Source organism: Saccopteryx leptura, chromosome 9 (genome assembly GCF_036850995.1).
Source record: "Saccopteryx leptura isolate mSacLep1 chromosome 9, mSacLep1_pri_phased_curated, whole genome shotgun sequence".
NCBI classification, from domain to species: domain Eukaryota; kingdom Metazoa; phylum Chordata; class Mammalia; order Chiroptera; family Emballonuridae; genus Saccopteryx; species Saccopteryx leptura.
Genome location: NC_089511.1, coordinates 7,650,667 through 7,676,133, shown reverse-complemented (window position 1 = coordinate 7,676,133; position 25,467 = coordinate 7,650,667). Strand labels below are relative to the sequence as shown.

The 25,467-nt window shown below is 48.2% G+C and overlaps 1 protein-coding gene across 2 annotated transcripts in view; it reads right to left on the bottom strand.

Moving 5' to 3' along the window:
• Window positions 1-25,467, bottom strand: part of FTO (FTO alpha-ketoglutarate dependent dioxygenase) — a 345,609-nt gene that overhangs the window by 224,212 nt on the left and 95,930 nt on the right. For both annotated transcript variants that reach the window (XM_066348254.1, XM_066348255.1), the window contains 3 exons: window positions 23,214-23,291; window positions 13,511-14,135; window positions 4,346-4,492 (listed from right to left, as the gene is read on the bottom strand). In XM_066348254.1, coding sequence (XP_066204351.1) covers window positions 4,346-4,492; window positions 13,511-14,135; window positions 23,214-23,291 — 850 coding nt within the window. The remainder of the gene's footprint in view (window positions 1-4,345; window positions 4,493-13,510; window positions 14,136-23,213; window positions 23,292-25,467) is intronic.

Here is a 25,467-nt window from a genome sequence, read left to right as displayed (position 1 = left end):
GCTTTGAAGTAGCTGATCGTGGTTAGTGTAACAACAGATAGAGTTGCGAAGGAGATTCAAGGAAATACAAGAGAGAAAACGGAGTCATGAAAAGTGACATCTGAAAAGTGATCATAATAATGGGGGGTGGGGACTTGCCCCAATTGGTTACCTAGCTCTCTCCCTTTATCCTGACACATCCCACCCCCCACGCCCGGCTCCTGGTTAGTACACATAATTGGGTGGATGTCCCTTGAACTGTATAATCTGTCCCGCAAAAAAAAAAACCCAAACAAACACAAACAACCAGCTTGTCTCCAGGCCCGTGTAAGTCTCTAGGTCCCAGGTCACCTCCCGTCTATGGAAAACATCTGTGGCAAAGTAAATCATCCAGCTCTGGAAAAGACCAGAGGCTAATTTTTTTTTTTTTGACCCCCTCTAAATGTGTTTTGAAGTCCTGGTTGGAAAATTAGTGAAAATTGTAAATCTGTTTGCAAATCTGGTCATGTCTAACTCTGAGATTAGGGCAAAGATTCCAGTTTCAAAGTAATGTCGTGACAACTGCAGCGAAGCGTGTCCCCGGGCACCACCAGCGGGACCGTCGCTCGTGGCCCAAGCGTGGATTTACGGCGAGCGCCGGCGCGCCCCCCCCCCCGCCCCCGCAGACACCCCTGAGTCTGCACTGAGACAGCGGGGCTCGGCCGGCACTTCCTCTGCAGACCCATATATTATTATAAATTGAGCTAAACTGTTTCCTTTCCATGAGGGCTGTGGAGTTTGGATTTCAGGTATCAGCGCAGGGCTGAGGTCCCTCCACGGGGCTCCTGATAGTATTTGGATTTGCAAATGCCAAGAGAAAAGGGAGCATTCAACCACAGTTGCTTTTTTCTGTTGGTTGGTTGGCTGGTTGGTTGGTTGTTCGGTTGGATAGTTGGTTGGTTAAGTTTGGTCTAAGAGGAGATGGAGGGAAATTCAGTTTAGAAATCCAATATGACATCTTAAGAAGAATATATATATATATATTTGAGATGCCAGCTTTGGGGACACGGTGCTGTGGGCGGCCTGCAACAGTAAGCTCACCCACACCAGCTAGCGCACGGGTACCTGGAGGCAAGTACGGGGAAACCAGGAATAGATACCATGTCTCGGCTATAAAATAACACCCACTTCTCCTGTTTATCACCTACGGTTGCTGAAGGGACTCAATGTCTACTCTAAAGTGCATATGCATTATAACATAAGTCAAGAGAACAATGTGATTATTTAACATTTCCATTATTAACCTATTTCCAAGGCAAGAAAAAATTTTAAAAATGTAACTTTAAAAAGAAATGGAAAAGAAAGAAGCAAACGGACCATTGTCGTCACCTTTTCTTCCCTCCCCAAACAGTTTAGTCCCAGAGCCTTGGAGGCAGGGACATCATGGTGGGTGGTGGGCACAGAAGCCGAGAGCAGGGCCCAGCGCCCAGGTGGGGGGTAGGGGGCTGGCCCAACACGCGGTGGCAGAGTCAGAGTGGAATACAATGACAAGTTCCAGACCGTGTTTCTTACTAGCCAAGTAGTTACACGGGAAATAACGATATCAATCTAGCTTTAATTTTTCTTTTGCGGCCCTGGCCAGTTGGCTCAGCGGTAGAGCGTCGGCCTGGCGTGCGGGGGACCCGGGTTCGATTCCCGGCCAGGGCACATAGGAGAGGCAGCCATTTGCTTCTCCACCCCCCCCCCCCCCTCCTTCCTCTCTGTCTCTCTCTTCCCCTCCCGCAGCCAAGGCTCCATTGGAGCAAAGATGGCCCGGGCGCTGGGGATGGCTCCTTGGCCTCTGCCCCAGGCGCTGGAGTGGCTCTGGTCGTGGCAGAGCGACGCCCCGGAGGGGCAGAGCATCGCCCCCTGGTGGGCAGAGCGTCGCCCCTGGTGGGCGTGCCGGGTGGATCCCGGTCGGGCGCATGCGGGAGTCTGTCTGACTGTCTCTCCCCGTTTCCAGCTTCAGAAAAATACCAAAAAAAAAAATTTCTTTTGCACTATAGTTAAGATTTACTTTTTTGGATTATAGAGAGGATTAAAAAATGCTTGATTTGCTATGAGTCCCCAATAAGTGTGGTTGCTACTCATGTACCGCTATCAGTCCAGACATATGTATGTTAAAAAAAAAAAGACTAAAAAGGAATATACTGAAACAGGCATGAACCTGAATTTTATAATCTTTTTTTTCTCTAGAATAAGAATAGATTACTTTTTCAATCAGAAAAGAACACATGAGCTGTTAATAAACAAATGGAAAATAGATGAACATTTACGAATGTGTTTTTGCTACTTTTGTAAATGGAAAATGAATAAAGCTATTAAAAACGGCACCATTCCCATTTCTTTTACAGAGACAAACTGCTAAAAGACACTCGGGAACAAACTATCCAAAGGAAAGCGATTTATTAGCTGGAAAAGTAATATCTATTTATACTCCAGGTAAATATCCATATCTCGGTTGCACATTAAAAAACTAAATAATAATGTTTTACCTGCAAATGACACTCAAAGATGAGCCAAACCTTCAGAACAGAAACTTCATTACTGAGGCGGGGGTGGGGGGTGGGGGTGGGGAAGGGGGAAGGTATAAACTTAACCCTGAAAACAAAACAGTCTTGCTGCCTGGCATCACGAGAGGACAGTCCTGCACATCACTGGGGGGCGGGGGGGGGGGGGAGGCTCAGAATTAAAAATTCCCACTATGGTTTTGCTTTCGCACCATCACAAAGCCAGAAAAAAAAAATCCTAAACTGAATGGTCTTAAGTCATCTGCATATGAAACCTGAAACACATTGGGGTCCCCGATCCACCTCACAGCCACTGAGCGACCTTAGACAAAGTACTTAAGGAAAGAACAGTCTCTGCACCTTCCCCGTCACAGGCCATCTGGAGGCTGACGGAGACTGCTTACGTGAAACCGATTCGTAAACTGTAAAGCGACGTGCAAAGGGGAGATGAGATTTAGGGCTTCCGGGGAGCCTGTGTTCGGTGGATGCAGGAATCAGCCAGGAGAAGAATTTAAGAGGGAAAAGGACCCAACGTTAAGTATCAGGGAATCCCACTGTGAGGGGGTCGTTCCCTACAAAGCGACCTCCCAATCCTCCCGCTGACATCAAGCAGCAAGTCTCAAAGAGGGACCACTACACAGCTAACTCCTCCCTGGCAGTTACAAACTCCCCTTTTAACAAGGACAGAATGGGACTCAGACTCAGGAATCCTCAGAAAAAAAAGAAATTAGCAGACACTTAATAGTGTTTTCCTTGATAGTTTTATACAACTTTCTACTTATGGCAAGGGATACTGGGTTCTCACTTTAAACAGTCATACAGAACCTCCTGCTAAAATAAATCCATTTCAGTAGAAAGGAAATGTGAGTTCCTTCAGAGAGAAAGGTGACACAGCGACAGCAAGGTAACACGGGGGTTCGGCAGGACCCTCGGAGCAGGTGTGCGAATGACTGGAGCTGGGGAAATACTCCATGAGGGGACGGCCATCACAGCCACTGCAAGCCCCGAATTCCTAGAAGGCGAGGACCGAGGTTGGACCATCCCCCGGTCTCCAGAACGCTATGCCGCATGCAGAACACAGGGCGCCCTCCACAAACACTGAACGGATTGGGAAATGGCCGAATCCTAAAGCCTGGGTTTGCACCTTGGGGCTGCCTGGCTCTGAAACCCGCACGGAGCCCACCCCGCAAGCAGGTGAGTGTGAGATGAGATACACCCAGACAGATCAGCGGCCATGGCCAAGGAGAGAATACACCCTGACAACTTCTGAAAGGAGAAAAGGAAACTGAAAAAAAAAAAAAAAAAACCAAAAAACATGAAACACCCAAACACAACACAACAAACTTGGAGCCAAGAAGCAAACACAAGCGCCACAAAGTGCACAGCGGCTGCGGCTGCGGCGAGCTCAGCCACAGAGGAAACACTGCCTGGGGAAGTGCTCGCTGACAAGTGCAGAGAAAGGCCCCGCTGTCCATTCAGCTGCTCCTGAGAGTCAACTAAATTCAAATGGGGGGGGGGGGGATCCTCTCTAAAGACTTACATAGGGAGATATTAAGACGCCCCAATAATAAACTGATTTAGATGATTTCGCGGCTCTGACAGACGCCTGAAATCTGCTCAGAACATCTGCAGAACTCCACACAGGCTGGGAATGGAAAGTCACCCTCACAGAAAATGAGCAGTGTCTCCCACACACAAACTAGATACATGTATAAGTTTCGTTATCCCTACAAGATACATAAGAAGTTTGTTTCCAAAGACAGATTCAAAATACCGACCCAGTAGTGTCCAACTTAAGACAACATGACAATCAGTCTGGCTTTGACCCTCCTAATTACCGAGCATAAAATAGCAGTCTCCCTGGTGGAGGGGGATGGCCAAACCAGGCGTCTCGATGTCCCAGGAGATCTTGAAACCGACATGCCAGACGTCAGGGTCCCGGCCTTCCGGCGGAGGGTCCTCCTCCTCGCTGTCCTCCTCGGGACCTGTCCGAAGAGGAGAGGGTCATCAGAAAGGAAATGTGTCCTCTAAAGCTCTGGGTACCATAACAGTCATCTTAGGAAGGATTGAAGTTTTCATTAAAAGAAAATCTCCCTTTTATATCGTTGTTTTTTTAAAAACAAAAACAAAAAAACAAAAACACATTCTTTAGAAAATTTTTAATGTGTCATTTATTTTTTTAATCAAAACAAATTAACATGGTGAGGAAATGACCACAAATATCAAGAGGGAAAGAGATTATTTTTGTCAAATCCCATGCAAATAAATTAGGAAATCTAGATGAGTTTTTAAGAATACATTAATCACCAAATCCACCCCAGAAGCTAGAAAAGCTAATCAGGACGCCGAAGGTACAGAGAAAGTTGTCAAAGAACTGTCTCTCAGGCAAACACAGGTATAGAGGGTTACAAAGGAAAACACTACCCAACGATTAAGGAGTGGGTGACTTCAAAACACTTGAAATTGTTTATGAGCATAGAAAGGGGAAGGTTTCCAACTGAGTTCATGCAGATAGAATAGTATGTATCAAAATCCAAAAAGACAACACACTCACACATACACACACATACACACACACACACACAGTCTCACATCTGAAAATCAAACAGAATTCCCAAATATAACATAAGAAAATAGAATTCAAATCCAGGAGCATATTAAAAGGATGACAGTCCACAATCAAGTAGATATTATCCCAGGAATACAAGGATGGTTCAATATGCAAAAAACTTATACCTAAAATTAATCATATTCATAAATGAAAAAAAAAATCATGAATCACCAGAGATACACCAAAGCACTCAATAAAATAGGTATAGGTGGCTAGTTCCTTAACATGATAAAATATAGATCTACTCAACCCCAAAACCCGCATCCTATTTTAACAGGGAAACTACAAACATTCCCAAAGCTAGGAATTAGACATTAATGTCCTTAATCGGTTTTAATATCACTGAGCAAGGTTACTCTAATAACGTTCACCCTAGCACTCTTCTCTATATGGCGCCAATAAAGTCTTGAAGGACAAACAGATGGTAGTTGTGATGCATGTTTCCTTATGTCTCCCACATATTCAGCACCTTTGAGATATGCTCGTGAAAATAATGTTCTGTTGAAGCTTGGTTTCCTTCCTGGGCTGGGGAGGGAGAAGGGAAGCTGTAGGTCAGATCCATTTTTTTATTACATAAGTATAGTGTTGCTCCCTTTCTCAATAAAATCAACGTGTGATTACCCCCAGGCACTGGTGAGTGGCGCGCTTGCCCCATGTTATTTTGGGAGGGGGCAGAGGCAACAGGCTCCTCCCTGCCTGGGAGCCTCGGGGGCAGAGGCAACAGGCTCCTCCCTGCCTGGGAGCCTCGGGGGCAGAGGCAACAGGCCCCTCCCTGCCTGGGAGCCTCGGTAACACTCAGTGTGTCCGGGGCACTTCTGGCTCCCACTTACCAAACTGGTACGGAGGTAAAAGATGGGCCAAAATACCAAAAAGAAGAGCAAACTTTACATGTAAGTTAAATGTCTAAAACTCACCTCCCCCCCCCCAAAAAAAAATTAACCAATTTGATTTTTTTATGCTCCATAGTTTTTAGGCAAACATAGTTCCACTTAATAAACGATCAATGCCATCAAATGTGCTGTTAACGCTTCTCAAGTTACATGCAACCGCTGTTACATAGAAACAAAGAAGCCTATGTCCTAGAGCAGTGGTCCCCAACCCCCGGGCCACCAACCAGTAGTGGTCTGTGGGCCATTTGGTACTGGTCCGCAGAGAAAGAATAAATAACTTACATTATTTCTGTTTTATTTATATTTAAGTCTGAACGATGTTTTATTTTCAAAAAATGACCAGATTCCCTCTGTTACATCCGTCTAAGACTCACTCTTGACGCTTGTCTCGGTCACGTGATACATTTATCCATCCCACCCTAAAGGTCAGTCTGTGAAAATATTTTCTGACATTAAACCGGTCCGTGGCCCAAAAAAGGTTGGGGACCACTGTCCTAGAGGACAGTTTTATCAAATAAAACACATCGCTTGAGTCTTTGTACAACATTAAATAATACACACCATTGATAATGTGTCAATAATTTCCCTGATATCTAAGTGTATATTCATCATTACCACACATTAAAAAAAATAGCCTTATTTCTTTGGCCAAGCGTTAAGATTTTTAAGACTCTGGCCCTGAAAATTATTGTCTCTGCTCCCTGAGCCCCACACCGAGAGAGGCTTAAGTGGCAGGTCTCTGCGATCCACGTCACAGGTCTTACGTCAGGAAGACCCAGAAGTTGCAGCCGGTCCGCAGGTATGTGAAGCCTAATGGCGCTCTCTCTGTCCAGGGCTGGTCAGTGTCTGGGATGGGGAATCTGTTTTTGTTGTTGTTGTTCTTGTTTTATTTAAGGATACTTAAGATACAATCTTATACTGCTTATATTGGTTTCAGGCACACGGTATACTGATTTGACAATTTTTTTACCTTAGATTGTGATCACCGCACTAATTCTAGGAATCCTCCATCACCGAGCGCACTGGCCACAGTATCGTCGACTCTTGTCCCCTTGCTCTGTTTATCCGTCTCCCCCACACCCCTTCCCTCCTGGTAACCAGCTTTGGTCTCTGTTTCTCTGAGTCGGCTCTTAGTTCGTGTTTAGGTTCCACAAATCTGTTGTTGTGGTTTTTGAACGACAGAAGGTGACCGGGGAAGGAGTGCGGTTGGGAAGACTTCTGGGAGGGAAATGGCAGGTGGGCGGATGTTATAAGGACCTCATCGATTCCAAGCTGCCCGAGTGCCCCGTGAACGACAGGCATCTGCAAGAGAAGAGGCTGGAGAAGGGGCAGAGGCCAGGACACGGGGGCTCCGTGAAGCACCTGAGGGCTCCCGGCTCCTAGTGAGGACAGAGATGGACACGCAACACTGTGGACAGATCAGAGCTACTGTCCGGAATGATCCCTCTGGCGGGTAGAAGCTTCTTTGGGTGGACTTTGTATGCTTTTTCTGGACAGGTTTACGAAGCAACGGCAAGTGGCATCGGCCAGAGAGCACCCGGGAAAGCCTCCCGAAGGACTGCGGCCGAGGGAAGGAGGCTGGCGAGGAGCGGCCCCTGCAAGAGCCCTGCCCTGCCGGTAGGACACTGCCCGGTGGCTACGAGGAGTAGGGGTCCAGCCTGGGTAGGCTGCCCGCCCGGTGGCTATGAGGAGTAGGGGTCCAGCCTGGGTAGGCTGCCCACCCGGTGGCTATGAGGAGCAGGGGTCCAGCCTGGGTAGGACGCCGCCGGGTGGCTATGAGGAGCAGGGGTCCAGCCTGGGTGGGACGCCGCCCGGTGGCTATGAGGAGCAGGGGTCCAGCCTGGGTGGGACACCGCCCGGTGGCTATGAGGAGCAGGGGTCCAGCCTGGGTGGGACACTGCCCGGTGGCTATGAGGAGCAGGGGTCCAGCCTGGGTAGGACGCCGCCCGGTGGCTATGAGGAGTAGGGGTCCAGCCTGGGTGGGACACTGCCCGGTGGCTACGAGGAGCAGGGGTCCAGCCTGGGTAGGTTGCCCGCCCGGTGGCTACGAGGAGCAGGGGTCCAGCCTGGGTAGGACGCCCGCCCGGTGGCTATGAGGAGTAGGGGTCCAGCCTGGGTGGGACGCCCGCCCGGTGGCTATGAGGAGTAGGGGTCCAGCCTGGGTGGGACGCCCGCCCGGTGGCTATGAGGAGTAGGGGTCCAGCCTGGGTGGGACGCCGCCTGGTGGCTATGAGGAGTAGGGGTCCAGCCTGGGTAGGCTGCCCGCCTGGTAGCTATGAGGAATAGGGGTCCAGCCTGGGTAGGCTGCCCGCCCGGTGGCTATGAGGAGTAGGGGTCCAGCCTGGGTAGGCTGCCCGCCCGGTGGCTACGAGGAGTAGGGGTCCAGCCTGGGTAGGCTGCCCGCCCGGTGGCTACGAGGAGTAGGGGTCCAGCCTGGGTAGGACGCTATGAGGAGCAGGGTCGAGCCTGCTGCCAACCCTGGAGCACGCTCCTTCTCGCCCCCTGAGCAGTGACAGGTCTGAGAAGACGCGCATTCAGGTCAGTGCGAAGGGAGGAAGGAAAACCTAATCAGTCCCAGCTCAGAATCCGCGACAGGACGCTGCTCCCAGGTGTCTCAGGAGCGGCAATGCGGGACAGCGTGGTCCCCTGATGCAGATAAATTCTAAAATTAATTACAAGTTTTCCAGGATTTCAGGAGAAATATTGAAAACTCCTTGCCGAGAGGTCTAAAGCCCTTCACCATGATGTCTGGCTCTGTCAGCGATCAGATTAAGCATTTGAAAAAAATTTCTTTTCCCTTAGGATGTAATATCCATATACATAGGAGAACCTCGTTACATCATGTTCATGGACTTGGGGTGGGGAGTGAAAGTGAGGGAAGGGCAGAAAAACTGCTCGGGGCTCTTAGCGAAAGCTTCAAAACCACTGCGGTATCTGTAAAGTATGAAATGACAAAAAGAAGCAGAAATACTTCTGGAACAATCCCTCCTCCAAACCAGAGCTCCTCACAGCGGAGCTGCAGCACCCTGCGCAGCCCCAGGCAAAGGGCACGGAGCGCCGGCAGGCACAGCAAACCTGTACGTGGTCAATAACGCAGGAGACCAGAACCAAACCGGAGGAACCAAAAGAGCACGACTATTTGTCCATCCAGCTTCGAGAGAGAAAGACGTCAACCGTTCTTGTTGGCCGGCTTTGACCAATGGCAGCTGCCACTGCTGGTCTTCCTTTGTGACCAACCAGTCCTGGGCACTGCCACTCTGTCCTGGTGGAAAGACGGGACTGCGTACAAGCACTCCTTGTCACCTCTGCCTCTTCCCGTCTGGCCCACACTCTAGTCTCCTGCTGCCAGGGCCTCCCTTTTCTACTCACACCTGCAAGGTGCCCTCCCTCCGGGAGAAGCCCAGTACTTTGCATACAATGTCATGGGGCCCTAAGTTCCGCCCTCCCCTCACCCCCACCCCCACCTTGCCTGTCTTCACTCTGTTACTCTCCCTCTTCTCTTACTCTATTCCATCCATGCTGGCTCAGGCTGGCTCACTCGCTGCTTCGGAAACTTCCCAACCTCACGTTCCATCTCTGGGCCTTCCCTCTGGGTATTCCCTCAATGTAGCCTGCACTCTCTCCTCCCTCTCCCCCTCTCCCTCTCTCTCTCTCTCTCTCTCTCTCTCTCTCTCTCTCTCTCTGCTTCTAGCCTCTGCTCCAAGGTCTCCTTCCTTCTAAAGGAAGTCTGACTGTCCTGTTTAACTGTCAGCCTGTGCCCCACCCTCGTCATACAATCTACTGATTTGTTTCTTCTCTGGCTCTCCTTGCTAAAACATAAGCTCTGTGAGAGCAGGGATTTTTGTTCATTGTTATATGATCAGCATCAATAGGTGCTTACTGTTGACTGAATAAATAATCACATGGGGATATATATATATATATATATATATATCCAATTTATAAGACCAAACAAGTTTTACTGAGCAGTGGAAGTAACTTCACAATAACACCAGGTACATGAGCTTTGAGAGTGTAGACAGAAATGCTGGAAAGCTAAGGAGAACATCAAATATCCTAGCATCTTTTAAAATGAGGAATGCTCCCAAACCCTAAGCTGCAATTACAATCTAGCTCACAATGGTCTCAAAGATGAGCTAAGAAATATAAAGATTTAACAATTGTGGGAACATATGTCCATCCTTAAGTGGATTCAACTTTTCCCAAGTCAAAGATTCGGAATCCTGGAGTTAAAAGCAAGTCACTGTAACATCTCTACTTTCTAGCCAGTCACTTACTTATGCAACAGAGGCATGGACTGGCCTCCCTTGATTTTTCCTAGTTGGCCTTTCAGGGGAGGCTGAGAAAAAAAAAAAAATCAAGAATCTGCAACATTCGGCAATCTTCAGAAACAAAGTATCATAAGGATTGCTTTTCCTATAAAGACAATGTCACAGAAAATGTTTCCTTCCCAGTAAACAAAAATGGTGACCAATAGTTATTTTGTTTAAGTGATCTTTTTGAAGGTATTCCAGTCTAAGAAAAAGGTGGAGGACCATATTTAAACCATGGGCTTTTAATGCCTTCCCTACTAATTTTTTTTTATATCTATATCCTGGAGTAACTAGCAATTGCCAGCAAAGCTAGAATAGAAAAATCAAATACTCTGCCTATTTACACATGGTTTTCCAAAAGCCATTCCTAATTAAAAATTAGACCATTTCAATCTTCCTACTGGAGAGACCGATTAACTAGAACTGCTGAGGAAGTGAGTGAGTTTAGTATATAATTACACGTATCCTATACAAATTACTTCTCAATGACCTCTGTTCACAGAAATAAACCAAAGAGCGATGACTGGCTCATTATAAAACCTACAGGCAGATTTCACTGGGGACGGGTATTGAGAGGAAAGTCCAGAAAGATCCTAAGCTTCGCCTGAATTTAATTTCAGCAGATGTAACGGCTCCTTTTCTGAACTCCCAACACGTTTCCTGTGAGTCTTTCCCACGGCATGTGCTGCTCTCTCGTCACTGACTAACTCTGTGACCCTGGACAAGCCACTTCCCTTCTCCCACCTCCATGTTGCCATCGGTGAAATGGGAGGCTGGAGCTGGGTGATTTCAGAAGTCCCTGCCAGATGAGATGTTGCATCATTTTCCCATGATAATCACAAGGGCACACCTTCCCTCGCCGACCCTCTCAGGGCAAGAAGGGCACTTCATTTACCATTGGAGTCTGCATGCTGTCCAAACCGCTCGACTGGACTTCCCTTAGCAAATGCTCAACAAGTTCAAGGACACAGAAGAGAGTATAGTTGTCCAAAATGGCCCCTTTTTTAAGCCCTTCTCAACCACAAACACGATTTTAACCCAAATGGCTCTCTTCAAGTCCACATTCACGTGCCTCTGGCGGGATTCGAAAGTGGCCAGAGAAACACGCATATCCCTAGTCACCTGGAAGGAATCACTTGGAAGAAGCGCACCACCTAAAACTTTCAAGGCGCATGCATTGTAAACCATACGACCCAACCTCACGCATGCAGCCGCAGACCCTGAGAAACATTCCGTTTCCTGGAGCTAATGCATCCTAATGATCTGAGAGTCTGTCCCGAGTCTGTGGGGAGAGAGAAGGGCGGGTGCCAAGACCTGCAAGGAAGAGTGAACAGAACATAGCGTTCACCTGTGCAGACGTGGACAGCCACAAACTCCCAATCCCAGAGAGCTACCCCGCAGGGATAGGAAATCCACGCCTATAAGGCGTCTGCCCAAGCTGTTAGGACTCCGAAGCCAGGATGCCTAGGTTCAAACACAAGCTCTCCTAACTCATGGCTGTATAGCTGTGGAAAAGCAAACCTTCCTTCTGTGCCTCAGTTTCCCCATCTGGAAAATGAAGATAACAGGAGCACTTCATTCATGGGGTTGTTGTAAAGATACTTGAATGAGTTCGTACGGGTGACATGCTTATCCTAGCGGCTGGCTCATAGTAGGTGCTCAGTAAAGGAGAGCGACCAGCATTGCTGCTATTATTCGATGAACTTCTGGGAATCCCGGGGGTGACAGATGCCAGTCCTGCACACAGTTCCCTCCCCCGGGTGATAACTGAAAGATGAACCTTCACATATTTATGTGGACTTAGACTCCTTATCAGCCTTAACTACTCCTGACCACAGAAACTATTCATTAAACATTTAAATTCCTTTCTGAGAGATATTCTAGATTTCAAAATCGACTCGGTCACCCACACTCTGCGAGGACAATGGGACTATTAAGCGCCCAGACCCGGAGGACCCGGAACACAAAGACACTTTTGTGGCAGTCTGGGCCCCACATACCACTCCTCGGTGTCACAGGGCTGCCTCCGCACGGGGAGACTAACCAACTCTGTCGCCAGGTCATGTCGGACTTCTGGGATGGGAGCCTTCTTAGAGCCCTGGCGGGGCCTCCCTGGAGCCCGGAGGGCCTCAGTCCTTCCCGGTAGGAGCGCAGCAACCCCCCAGCCTGCTTCCTTAGCTCAGCGTCATTGCTCGAGACACTCCCAGCCCCTGAGCTGGCTCTGTTTTGGGCTGACGATGTAACGGAAAGTTAGAACACATTTTAGCGCTCCTGAGCAATATTCTGAGACTGGGAAGTGGTAAGAAATGTAAACAGAACCGTGAAAATTTGTTTTCCAGAATCTCTTTTCCAAAAAGAGTCATTTTAGTAAACAGAAAAACTAAAAACAACAACAAAGTGCAGTTAAAAACCAGGTGTGGGAAAACAGTAAGCCCTAAAAGTTCCAGCCCGTTCCCACGCGGGATGTCTGGAAGTCCGGTTTCCGAAGCGTCTCTCTGTGCACGGGTGGGAGAGAGACGCAGGCGAGCGGCCAGGCCTACGTCTCGTGTTCCTTTGTCAGGTGATCTGGCAGTAGAGGAAGCCAGCTGGAGAGCAGAGGGGACTGGCTGCTATGGACCCACCACGATGGCTACTGGCAAGGAGGAACAGTAGCCCGAACCGGGTGAAGCCACGAACAAGCCCATAGTGGACGAATCACTCCCAGCACGACAGTGACGTCAACCATAATAAAATCTTTTGACAAGACGGGAAATGTGCACCTGTGGGAACCTGGAGAGATTTGACCGATTTTTGTTTTCCCAGCCCTTTATCGGCGAGTTCATTACCATCCACTCTGCGCTCTGGAGAAAGGCCCTCGGCCGTGCAAAACCAAGACGCTGCTCTCCGGGGCATGGGACGGACGGACAGAATGACCACCGTGCTCACACGCGACAATACTCTCTCTGCGCACAGGATGGCAGTGGGCCAGACGGCACAGCGGGATGAGAACGAGGTGTATTCTGCAGGAATGTGGCTGTGGCCAAGCCAGCAGGGACACAACACCCGTGTTCACACACACACACGCGTGTGCGCGCGCACGCACACACATGCACACGCGCACGCACACACGCATACACGCACGCGCGCACACACAGCTCTGGCCGCGTGCTGCGCCGGGCTGCTCGCCCCCGGAGCTGACCCCGACCGTACCTTCGCAGCTGTAGCTGTACACGGCCACGGCCGACCGCTCCACCAGGTTCTCGTCGTGGTGCCAGCTCACCGCCATCTTCCCCATGCCGAAATAAGGCTCCTCTTTCAGGTACGGCATCTTCTGGGGGTCCATGAAGTTGAGCAGGGTGACGTTGTACGCGCTCCTCCTCCTGATGTCCGCCTCGTCCGGCCCGTCGAACGCGCCCATGCCCACCCCGGGGAAGTTGGGGCCGATGCACAGGGGCACCTCGTCGACGTTCGCCCTCTCCTTGGCGACCAGCTCCTCCCAGGCCTGCACGGTCTCGGCCTGCAGGTAGCGGTTGAGCTTGAGGAGGGTGTGGCAGGCGGCTGCGATCTCCGCCTCGGTGTATTCCGGGTGGGAGCCCTTCACCGGCCAGGGGACGGCGAAGAGCCTGGTGCTCAGGTACTTGTAGGTGCAGCCCGGGTTGCCGACGAGGACGCGGGAGACCGGCGTGAGCAGGTCTTTGCCCTGGATCCTGACCAGGTCCCGGAACAGGCAGCCGTGCTTGTGCAGGGTGGCGAAGGCTTCCTGGACGTCCTTGTGCAGCTTCTCGGGGGCGCAGCCCGCCTCGCGGAGAATGAGCTTCGGGTATTTCAGCTGCCACTACAACAGAGCCAGAGCGAAACGTGGGTTTACGGACAACGCTGATGTTAGTATTCCCGAAAGTATGTTTCTTTGCAAGCATTAGGGGGGGAAATTAAAACAAAGGAAAAAACAACTGTTAAGTGGTTTTTCCAAACAGGACTCATATCACTCGAGCCTAAAAACAGAAGGCTGAATACAACAAAGGTCACCAACTCTTCCAGTTCAGATTTTCAGGCCCAAATTCAATTAGCAATCTTTAATATATACGCAAAATAATATAATCTGGGTTTTGATCTCTCGGGTTCCCTCTATGACCGCTTTGGAGCTGTGGCCATTGAAATACCTATGAAATCCTCTGGCCGGAACAGCGAAGGGGCAGTGGATACACACACCTGGGGCTCAGAGGAGAAGGCGGGGCTCGGGAAATCCAGGAAGGACCTGTCAGCACACAGGTAGTTTTGAAAGGCCTGGAAATTAACGAGATCTCCTAGGGAACTGTCAAGTGCGGAAGGGAGCCCAAAGCCGCTTTCCGAGACACGGAGCGAGGCTCAGCAAGGGCGACCAGGTAGAGAACCAGGAGAGCGCATTAATGCAGAAGCCGAGAGAGAGCATCTCAGCAAGGACGGAAGAATAGGTTACGTCCACTGTCCCCGAGGGACCACGTGAGATGAGAACCGAAATGGTCCATGAGAGTTGGCAGCATGGAAATCGCTGGTGACAATGACAAGAGCAATTTCTGCAGAGCGGTGGGCGAGAGAGGCAGAGGAGAGCAGGCCGGGGCCGGAACAAAAGGGGAGGAGAGCAGAGACGGCACACGGGCGTGTCACCGTCATTCTGCCGGGAAAGTGAACAGGAAAAGGCAGCTGTCGACGAAGAGGATGCTAAATCCGAGAGGGTCCGTCACAACGACGAGCGCGGAGCCCACTGAGTCTGTCAGCACGCTCATGGGCGGAGTCCTCGAGTGACTGGAACAGTCGTCCCACAGGAGACACACCCAGGGGATGTGCACAGCCATCCACTAGAGGGGCAAGGGGATGGGGAGAGCAGAACTGTTTTATTACTAATCTAAAGGAGGACCGAAGTCAAGCTTTACTAAAATATGTGTGCAGCTACTAGGTGACTCCAGCCTGTGTACGATGTGCGAAGTCACTGTCTCACCTCGAGACAGACTGCTGTGTATGTACATCTCTCCCCAACGGCACCTGCAGCAATGCCACGCCGAAACGGACGAGGCTGGAGCTACGCAGCCTTGTAGCTGATTTCCTTAGGGAAATCAGGGAACCCTAAAAATCAAGGCTGCTTTCACCCCCAGAGAACCGACAGGTAAACATGTAGAAGGATACCAATGTCCGTGCTCAAAACCTGGTGTGGATAGGAGCATATGACCACAAACACTCAGGAAGGAGAAAAGATACTTCCTCCACGGGAGGAGGTGGAAGGGAAAAGAAGACATACAGTCTCAGGACTGTAAATTTGATTAATAGCAGAGACTAAGCTTCAGGGGTTTCTGGGAGGGAGGGAGAGAGGGTGCGCTTCCATTTTTCTCAGTGAGAACCTGAAATGAGTCACTAGCTAGGAAGACGTGCCGGTCCTCAGGGCTGTTTGCCAAGCAGTTCTGGATGCCTCCCCCATCGCCCGGCTTTGGGGCCCCATGCAGGATTCTACTTCCGGGCCCCTCCTGCTGGATGAAACACAGGACGACTTCTGTTCAATGAGAAATGATGGCTGTCACTTGCAGCCCGGAGCGCTTCAGAGCCGCGCCAGACCCTCCGGAGCACGTTCTTTCCCTTTGGCACGGGAGCCAGCTGGTGGCTGCCTGAACTCCTCAGTCACTACTTTAATGGGAAGTGACTCTGCCAGCCCACAAACGATGTGCAAAGTGAAGAAGGAATCCTGTCGGGCGAGTCCCTGCGATTGCAGGGCTGTTTGTTACTGCGGCAGGACGGGGCCTGTTCTGGCTGATGCAGAATGCAGGAGATGGATGGTGGGAAGAAAGTCTGAGGAGGTGGGCAGAAGAAAACTCAATGGGACTCCAGTCTGAAGGCGGAGGGGGGTGGATTTACTGGGAAAGCGCAGTGGGCATGTTTTGCTTCTCAGAATGTCTCTCTGAGGTGTGTGATCATAAATTTAAAGCAACACAGAGCCAAGGTATACGGCATACCACTATGGACCGTCACAGACACTGTCAGGGGCCCGTTCGGAATTGCATGTTTATCCCAATTGGAAAACAGAAACAGAAATGTCATGCCCTCTTTGTATAGCTCAGGAAGGGAGCAATGCAATCTACTCAGCAAGAGACAGAAAGAACATTCTGGAGCCATGGGCAGTAACTTATTTTATCACTAAACTGGTCACCCCTGGAGCCAGTCCCCACAGTCCTAGCATATGTGAAGCATGTCTCACTAGCAAGATAATAAAAAGGAAACTTCTCTATGCTTTAACAATTCCAGTGTTATTTTAATAGTCCTTAATGTAAAGTATTAAAGAAAATTAAGATAATTCCCAAGAACTTTGTTTTAGAATGTACCCCCTCAGGGCTGAGAGAGGAAGAAGACTGGCAAGGACACACACACACACACACACACACACACACACACACACACTGCTCTGCTGGTATTGCGCAACATATACTGGGGTTGAAGACTATAGAAAATGGATATAACATAGGGGAAATATAACTCTAGGGACCTGGAAAATGCAGGTAACCATGAGTGTCACATGCAACTATCTCGACGTTATCAACAGCATTCTAACTTTAAAGCAATAATAATGACCTGGGAAAGTATTCAAAAAACCATTTTTGGCCCTGGCTGGTTGGCTCAGCGGTAGAGCGTCGGCCTGGCGTGCGGGGGACCCGGGTTCGATTCCCGGCCAGGGCACATAGAAGAAGCGCCCATTTGCTTCTCCACACCCCCCTCCTTCCTCTCTGTCTCTCTCTTCCCCTCCCCCAGCCAAGGCTCCATTGCAGCAAAGATGGCCCGGGCGCTGGGGATGGCTCTATGGCCTCTGCCCCAGGCGCTAGAGTGGCTCTGGTCGTGGCAGAGCGACGCCCCGGAGGGGCAGAGCATTGCCCCCTGGTGGGCAGAGCGTCGCCCCTGGTGAGCGTGCCAGGTGGATCCGGGTCGGGCGCATGCGGGAGTCTGTCTGACTGTCTCTCCCCGTTTCCAGCTTCAGAAAAATACAAAAAAACCCCACAAAAAACAACAACATTTTTTTCACTGACGTCTCATGTCCCTTTCTCCACTGACCATATATCAGCCTCTCTTCCGGGCACTTCCCCATCCAGGCCAGCTGTCCCCCAGCGCTCGACCTGGCCGGCCCTGCTCATCCTCCGGTCACCTTCGCACAGAAACCTCCCCTGCGTCTCCACCTTCAGGCGGGTACCATTCATCGCACGCTTTACTAATCTTGCAAAGCACTGACCAATCTGTAACTGTAGACAGGACAGAGCAAAGGCAGGTCTACAGGTGTGAGTATGCAGAACGCAGAGTTTATTCGTGTATTATTACTTTGTAATTACTGTATTGCTCACCGTAGGAACAGCTGGAAGCCTACTTTTGCCCACCCCGTATTCATTCGCACTATGATGTATTTAGCGATCCCTCCGACGGGACCGCACTCCCCTGCAGGAAGGGGTGGTAGCTGTTTCTTTCTCCGTTACACCCCCCGGGACTTGGCTAAAATGCAAGTGCTCAGGACTTCTTTATCAGACTAAAAGAATCAAAGCTTGAAGACTGACAGAAAGCAGAGCCGTGAGCATCTGAGCTGGGGGGAGGGAGATAAACAGACTGGAGCGAGGCGTGAGGGGCCTGTCTGGGGAGCCGGAAACACTCACAAGCTACCCAGAATGGCGGAACTGCACAATCTCAACAGGGGAATTTTATGGTATGTAAATTACACACACACACACAGTTTATCAATAAACAGTTGTACGAAGGAAGACTGAAAACTTTGCATATACAACATTTTAAACTTTCGCATAAAAGGAATTATAAAATTAAAAGGCAAACACCAATTGGAAAAAAACATTTGCAATCTATAAGGTAGAAATGGCCTTCAAATTCTTAATAAAGAACCATTCCAAATTTAAATAGATATATAAACTTATAAAATTATATATAAATTCACACAAATTAAAGAAGGCTCTTCAATATAGGGGGAAAAAAACTAACTGTACCTAAGTCAGAAAAATGATAAAGTAACATAATTGTATTCAATTATATTTAATTTATCTTTGCCTATTAAATTTTCAAGAAATAAAATTTTATCATAGTAATGCACATTGTTGGTGAGTACAAAATTAAATATTCTGATAGCCTGCACTTAGAAATGCAAATTATTATAACCCAGCTTCAGGCCAATTAGACAAAAATCTATCAAAACTTCACATGTTCCTATCTCTTCACTTAGTTATTCTACTTCTAAGAATTTATCATTATGAAATGGAGAAATTTATCACAACTACAAGGATATTCATCATACTATGTTTTATAATAATTAAAAACTGAACATCAAAATGCCCAATAGGAGATTTGAAGGGAAAATGGTACATCAGTCATGTGATGAAGTCCTAAGTGATAAAATTTACAAGGATTTTTATGGTTTTATGAAAAATGTAAGAAAGTAAACTGACTATATTACAAGAAATTAGCAAGATATTCAGGCAACAGGATTCTAGTTTCATACGAAAGAAAACAATGTAGATATTTAAATATTCAGAGAAAATAAAGATTTGGAGAAAAAGATGACCAAATATTTATGGTACTTATCTCTGGGTAGTGAACTTGGGCATCATTTCAATTTCCTTCTTTAGATAGCTGTATATTTTCAAAAAAATGTAAAATACTTTTTTTAAAAATCAGGGAAAAGATGTTGCATTCAAAAAATTCTTAATTTCATGGCATTTCTTGTTTGTCAGGAGATTGTTTTTGATGAACCTAAATTTTCAAAATAATTTCTGACGCTACTGCAAGCTGACTTGTCACATTGTTCAATGCTCAGAGAGGTTTCATCTAATTACAATAAATACAAATAATAATTGGCTAATATTGGCACCATCTCAAAAAAATGCAAGGGGGGAAAAAAACCAACCTAAATGCCCTCTCTTAATAGTTACAAAGTAATTAGATTAGTCTAGATACAGAAACAAGCCATGTAGAGTTTGTGAACGTTTTCTTTAAAGAGAACAGCAAGTAACTCTGGAAAAGAACTGAACGTTAAATTATTTAATATTAATTAATTCTGTCAAGCACTAAGTTCCCTTTCCACTTCGGGCAGGTATGTGCAGAACACCAGATAGTGCACAATAATGTGGAACAGCTGTTGGCAGATTTCCAAATATGTTAAAAATTTTCTTCATTTACTCCCATTAAAGTTTTTCTAGGGAGTATACAGTCATGCAATTATGTTAATAGTTGTCTGGTCACATAATCTATTGCTTGAGAGCTACAGATCCTTTGACATGAATGACAACTCTACAGTTTAATAAGCATTTGGAAAGGTATGTTAGATACAAGTTGCCAACAGGCCAGGCATTTATCAGTGGTTGAAAGATGTGGGATTCTAGGTTCTCTGGAGCTTAGGCTTTATTGTCTACCTATTTTAAACCATTATATAAAAATTCTGGCCTGACCTGTGGTGGCGCAGTGGATAAAGTGCTGACCTGGAACGCTGAGGTCGCCAGTTTGAAACCCTGGACTTGCCTGGTCAAGGCACATGTGGAAGTTGATGCCTCCTGCTCCTCTTCACCTTCTCTCTCTCTCTCTCTCTCTCTCTCTCTCAATCTCTCTCACTCAATCTCTCTCTCTCCCTCTCTCTCTCTCTCCCCCCTCTCTAAAATGAATAAATAAAATCTTTAAAAAAATTCTAGCCCGTCCTCACATAGCAAAGGATGTTTCAGAAAAAAATTCATCACCCAGAGAAGTCAGACATGACATTAGATAAATAAGAAAACAGTCTATTGGAGACTCGCCTAAATGAAGCCCAGGGGAACTTAACCTTCGGTGCAATGAAATAAAATTTATAAAATTTATCTTCAAGTGACTTGGGAAATGCCCTTCACGTAAAAGTGTTAGGATACCCAGATTTCGTGGAAGCATATTTCTAATCTGGCTCTTATCAGATTTTTCTGGTAACACTTTATATTTTGCACTCACTATACCAGTCAAATTTGCTACATGATGTTCACCGCAGAATGCTTACGACTTGGCAGCCATCCCGACAAATGGGCTATGCGATTATTTGGCCCTAGAGTCTTGGGATGACATGTGGTTTGCTACAAAGTGATACAAAGATGTATGCTTGTCCGTTCATTCATTCAATAGTTCTTTTCACAAATTATTTAAAACTTCATGAGTATTGGCTCTATGCCTGATGCTGTCTATAGTGTCATAAATACAATGAAAAAGAAGTTAGGTCCTGACTTACAGCACCTCACATTTTAAGAGAGACAGAAATATAAACCAATAGTTAGAGAAAGGCTTACCGCAGTAGAAGCACGAATGTACAGCTTTAGGGGCAGGGGATATAATAGGGAAGGGGGCCTGAAAAACCTGCCTCTACTGAATACATATTTATTGAGCATATACTGTGTGCCAAGTGCTAGGTCCTGGGAAGACAGAGAGAGCAAACCTCCTACCTGCTTCCTGGGAGCTCATGTTTATATATTCAGGATATAAATGTGCAGCCTATCTAGCTGACTACATATATACTGTAGTATATAATATTTTATTTATTTAGTATTCACTGGTTTATTTAGTATAATGCACAGCATTTGAGATTGTACTAAGGGCCGCAGAGAAACAGAAAGCCAAGTAAGTCAGGTAGGGGTGCCAGGGAGAAGGCCCCTGCTTTACACAGAAGGGTCAGAAGGCCTCTCTCCTGACCAGGTGCCATCTGCACAAAGCAGGAACGGAAGAAACAAGGAGACAGGCCGTGCAGATACCTGGGGGCAGAGGAGAGAGTTCCAGGCTGAGGGAACATTAAGTGCCAGGGCCTAGGGGCAGGAGTGAACTTGGTTATTCCAGGAAGAGCAAGAATGACAGAGTGGGGGGGGGGGGGGTCAGGAAATGCGGTGACAGCAGCCCGCAGAGGCAGGCGTGCAGGGCTTCGCAAGGCTTTGCAGGTGAACGCAGAGTCCTGGGCTTTTTCTCTGAACAAGACAGGAGCTACCTAAGGGTTAGCAAGAAGGGTTGTGCGCTGATTTATGTTTTAAAAAGAGCGCTGCAGGCGCTGTGTTACAACAGACTGAGGATGGGGGAGGGAGGGGCGAGAAGTTAGGAGACTGTCGCGACCACCGCTGTGTTATAACAGACTGAGGGTGGGGGCGGGGGGTGCGAGAAGTTAGGAGACTGTCGCGACCACCCGTGCACGCGAGGAAAGGAGAGGGAGCTTGGGCGGCTGTGTAAGCGCAGAGGAAGGGAGAAGGAGCCAAGTGCAGCTTTAAGGAGTAAGAAAGAGGGTCACCTTGGCAGGTTGGCTAAGTGGTAGAAAGTCAGACCAGTGTGTAGAAGTCCCGGGTTGATTCCCAGCCAGGGCACACAGGAGAAGCGCCCATCTGCCTCTCCACCCTGCCCCCTCTCCTTTCTCTCTGTCTCTCTCTCTTCCCCTCCCGCAGCCAAGGCTCCATTGGAGCAAAGTTGGCCCGAGCACTGAAGATGGCTCCATGGCCTCTGCCTCAGGCGCTAGAATGACTCCAGCCGCAATGGAGCAACGCCCCAGATGGACAGAGCATTGCCCCCTGGTGGGCATGCTGGGTGGATCCTGGTCAGGTGCATGTGGGAGTCTCTCTGCCTCCCCACTTCCCACTTCAGAAAAAAATATATATATAAAAAAAAGAGGGGCAAGTATGGAAGCTAGAGCCACCATCAAAGGGCTGATCGGGTGGTCATGAGAAGGAGGAGAGACAGGGTCTGGGAACTAGCAGTGACCTGGGAACAGAGGTCCGGCTCTTGGTGGGGAAACCCCTTCCTTCCTCGCTTCCTCCCACAGTACTGAGAACGGGTGATACGAGCGCAGACACAGGTGAAGTGGCCCCCCGCACACCCCCGGAGCTCCCAGCATAGCTGGCGAGAACGGGTGAACCGGGACTGTCTCCGCTTGCCCCAAATGTCCCCCTCCTTCTTTGGGAACAGCACCCCAGAGGACGCTTCTCCTTTGGGAAACCACCATTTCTGACTCCCGGCTCATGCGGTCTGAGCGAGACTGACCACATTTCAACCCTGCTTCAAGAGCGGGTGCACGGACAAGGCCCAGCAAGCAAGGGCCGCTCGCTCCCCCGAGCACAAGGGCTGGGTAAGAGGCAAGCGCATGACTCTCAACGGGCCGCGATGAGTGCTGGAAGAACCTAACAGAACCAGGAAAGAGGAAATCACAGCTTCCTTCTACGGCCCCATGTGCCGAAGACCACACGCCCGCAGGAGGCCCCGGTGGGCCCTCCTCTGCTCTCGGTGGGGGCCTGCCCAGCATGAAGGCACAGAGAGGAAACCAGCCCACGAGACAGACAAGCGGCGACCAGGCAGCACCTTTTGAGAAGCTGGATTTGGCCAGATACTCCTTGACATCAAAGGTAAGTAAACCAATAAATTCCCTTTTCTCCACAATGAGTGTCCTTGGGTTTTTGTCACTTGTCATTGGAAGAGTGCTATTTCAGGGAGCCACACACACAGAAGCCCACAACGGCAGTACAGTGGGTGGGTATGGTGGAGGTGTTTACCAGGTACAGGTGGCACAGAGGAAAGGGAGGCCGTCTCTGCATGCAGGGAAGGTGAGGCGACAAGACCGTCTGGAGGAGGCGATGTTTGAGTGAAGTCTTGAAGATTTAGACCTGGGGCAACAGGAGAGTCCATGCAGAAGAAGCAGCGGCCAGGAGGCAGGGAAACCCCAGGCCACCAGGCTGACGCACTCCGGGGACAGCAGCAGGCAGCCTGTGAACGAGGCTGGCACCTTGGGGGGGGGGGCCGACAGGGACTCACGAGACGGCCAAATCAGACCGTCTGGTTTCTCGTGTAACCTCTCAGACTGCAGTTGCTTCACAGGTAAACTGAGGGAGCTCAGAACAAACCACCAGACATTGACAAAGGTAGTACAAGGCCTTACCTGCTGGCAGAATTCATCATCTTTGGGGGTCAGATACGGAAGCCACGTGTCTTCCAGCTCTTCAAGGAGTCTCCGTTTCTGTTTGAAAATATAATAATAATAGAGGCGACTGACTATACAGTGACCCAAAATGTAAGACAACCCCTTATTTTCCCAGTGAGAGAGAGAATACAAATAAAAAAAAAAATTAGCCAACTTGAATGTCTAAACTTTTAGATAGAAATTAGTCAAACTATACCAATTATAAAATGTAGTGATTTAATTACATACATTGAAATTACACATTGTATAAATCATTAATTTAGAAATAATGATTTTTATTCACGCTCACATTTTGTGAAATTTAATAAGTGAAACCACATTGTACTGACATCATTTCTGCTGTAGGTAGGCTATGCATTTATCATAGCGTTCCACCTGTTACTGTGTGCTTTCGGTTATTTTAGGTTTTCTAGTTTATTTGGTACGGGTCGGCAGGATGTACTGTGGGCCACGGAATGCTCAAAAATGTTTCCATATCAATTAATGAAACTGCTCCTTCACTTGACGCCATTTCAGCTCATGAAAAATTTCGTAGGTGTGCTCTTCTTTTGGATAGCAGAAGAACCATGCTGTTCAAAGTAAGAAAGGACCCCATGTTATAAAGTACTTTCTAAGTAATCAAATACACATGAGGTGCCACCTTCCTTCCAAGGGATTATTTCTCAAAGACGATCTGGCCTTATATCCAAGCATAAATGGTGTGTGTATGTGTGTGTGTACATGATATATAAGTGGTTGACGTGTTTACACACACACACACACACACACACACACACACACACACAGAAATGATCTATATGGCATAGAAAGTTTCTGAATCGAAAAGACCAGAAATGGCAGAAGCAACCGATTTTCAAGTGAGCCTTATAATAAAACGCATACTCAGGCTATGGCCAGCCAGGAAGGCACCTTCGTACGAATGAGAAGACGGTGTGCCTTGCTCTGGGTCGATGCAGCTCCGCTCCGTAGCACATCGCCTGGGGCACGCAATGTCATTCCACAGTGCACAGCCTGCTCTGGAGGTCACCCTGAGTATCCCCCCCCCCCCCGGCCCCCGCCAGGAGAGCAGCCTTCTCTCACAAAACCATTGCGGGGGAGCCCAGAGCAACCTGCGAGCAGAAGTCACATTCTTTCCGGATCTTTTGTGTAATTATCTAGATTGAATAAAGAAAAAAAAGGGCATAGAGATATAGACACCAGTTGTCCTAAGAGAGATAAAACAGTACATTTTACCCTTGTACAATATTCTAGTCTGTTTATTGAATGAGAGCTTTCTGTTTTGACTGTAGGTATCTTCTCCTCTGTACTACGACTGGTTCACTGGTTAAACTATGAAGGGTTTTCCTTTATAAAGGACCTACACTACTAACACCAACCAATCCTTGACCCAAACCATTGGTGAAGTGGCTCTTCTGTTCTTAACAATAGCCACTATCTGGGACACAGAAAAAAACGAATGGTATTTCCCTGATGACACTTGCACATTTCTGTATGCCATCACAAATTTAATCAAAATCTATACCTCAGTTTTCACCTTAAGCTCGGGAAAGCCTACATTTTCCTATGCACCTTTACCAGTCCTTTTTATAGATAGAATATTTAAATGCCCCCTGGAGATTTGTTTAACCCGTGGTGAAAAGCCTTGCATAACTCAAAGGTGATCCCAAACCTAGAAGTACCTCCGCCTTCCAAACACCACTCTTCAGGAGAAACCAGGAAGCTGCTCGGTGTAGAGAGAGGGACACAAAGAGAGGTTCCCATCAGGAATGACAGAATCCACCTCAATTCGATTCAAGAGCCATGGGCTGCCCCGTCCACCAACAAGCACCAGTGGAGGAGGAAATTCTGTTTAATACTTCAGCTAAGGTGTTACAAACACAGCCAGCTGAGAGCCAGTGCACCAGCCGGGTGTAAAACGTTAGAACTTGGAAGGCTACATTGAAAGGATAAAATCCCACAAGAATGTTCCCGCTCCAGAGCAAGCAGAATACGGACGGCCTTCTGCCACTGGGGATTTTAAAGTCAATACTGTGAGCATCATGAGCCCAAATGACAGCAGAGAAGGGGGCAGGAAGTCACTCCACTTAGGAGCACACAGATGTAATCTGCTCTCCGCTTCCACATCCACAACGTACAATTTTCCAAACAACTAACAAGGCCAACTAGAAATAAGAACATTTAGCAGTTTGAAAAGAACTGTTGGTCCTGTTTA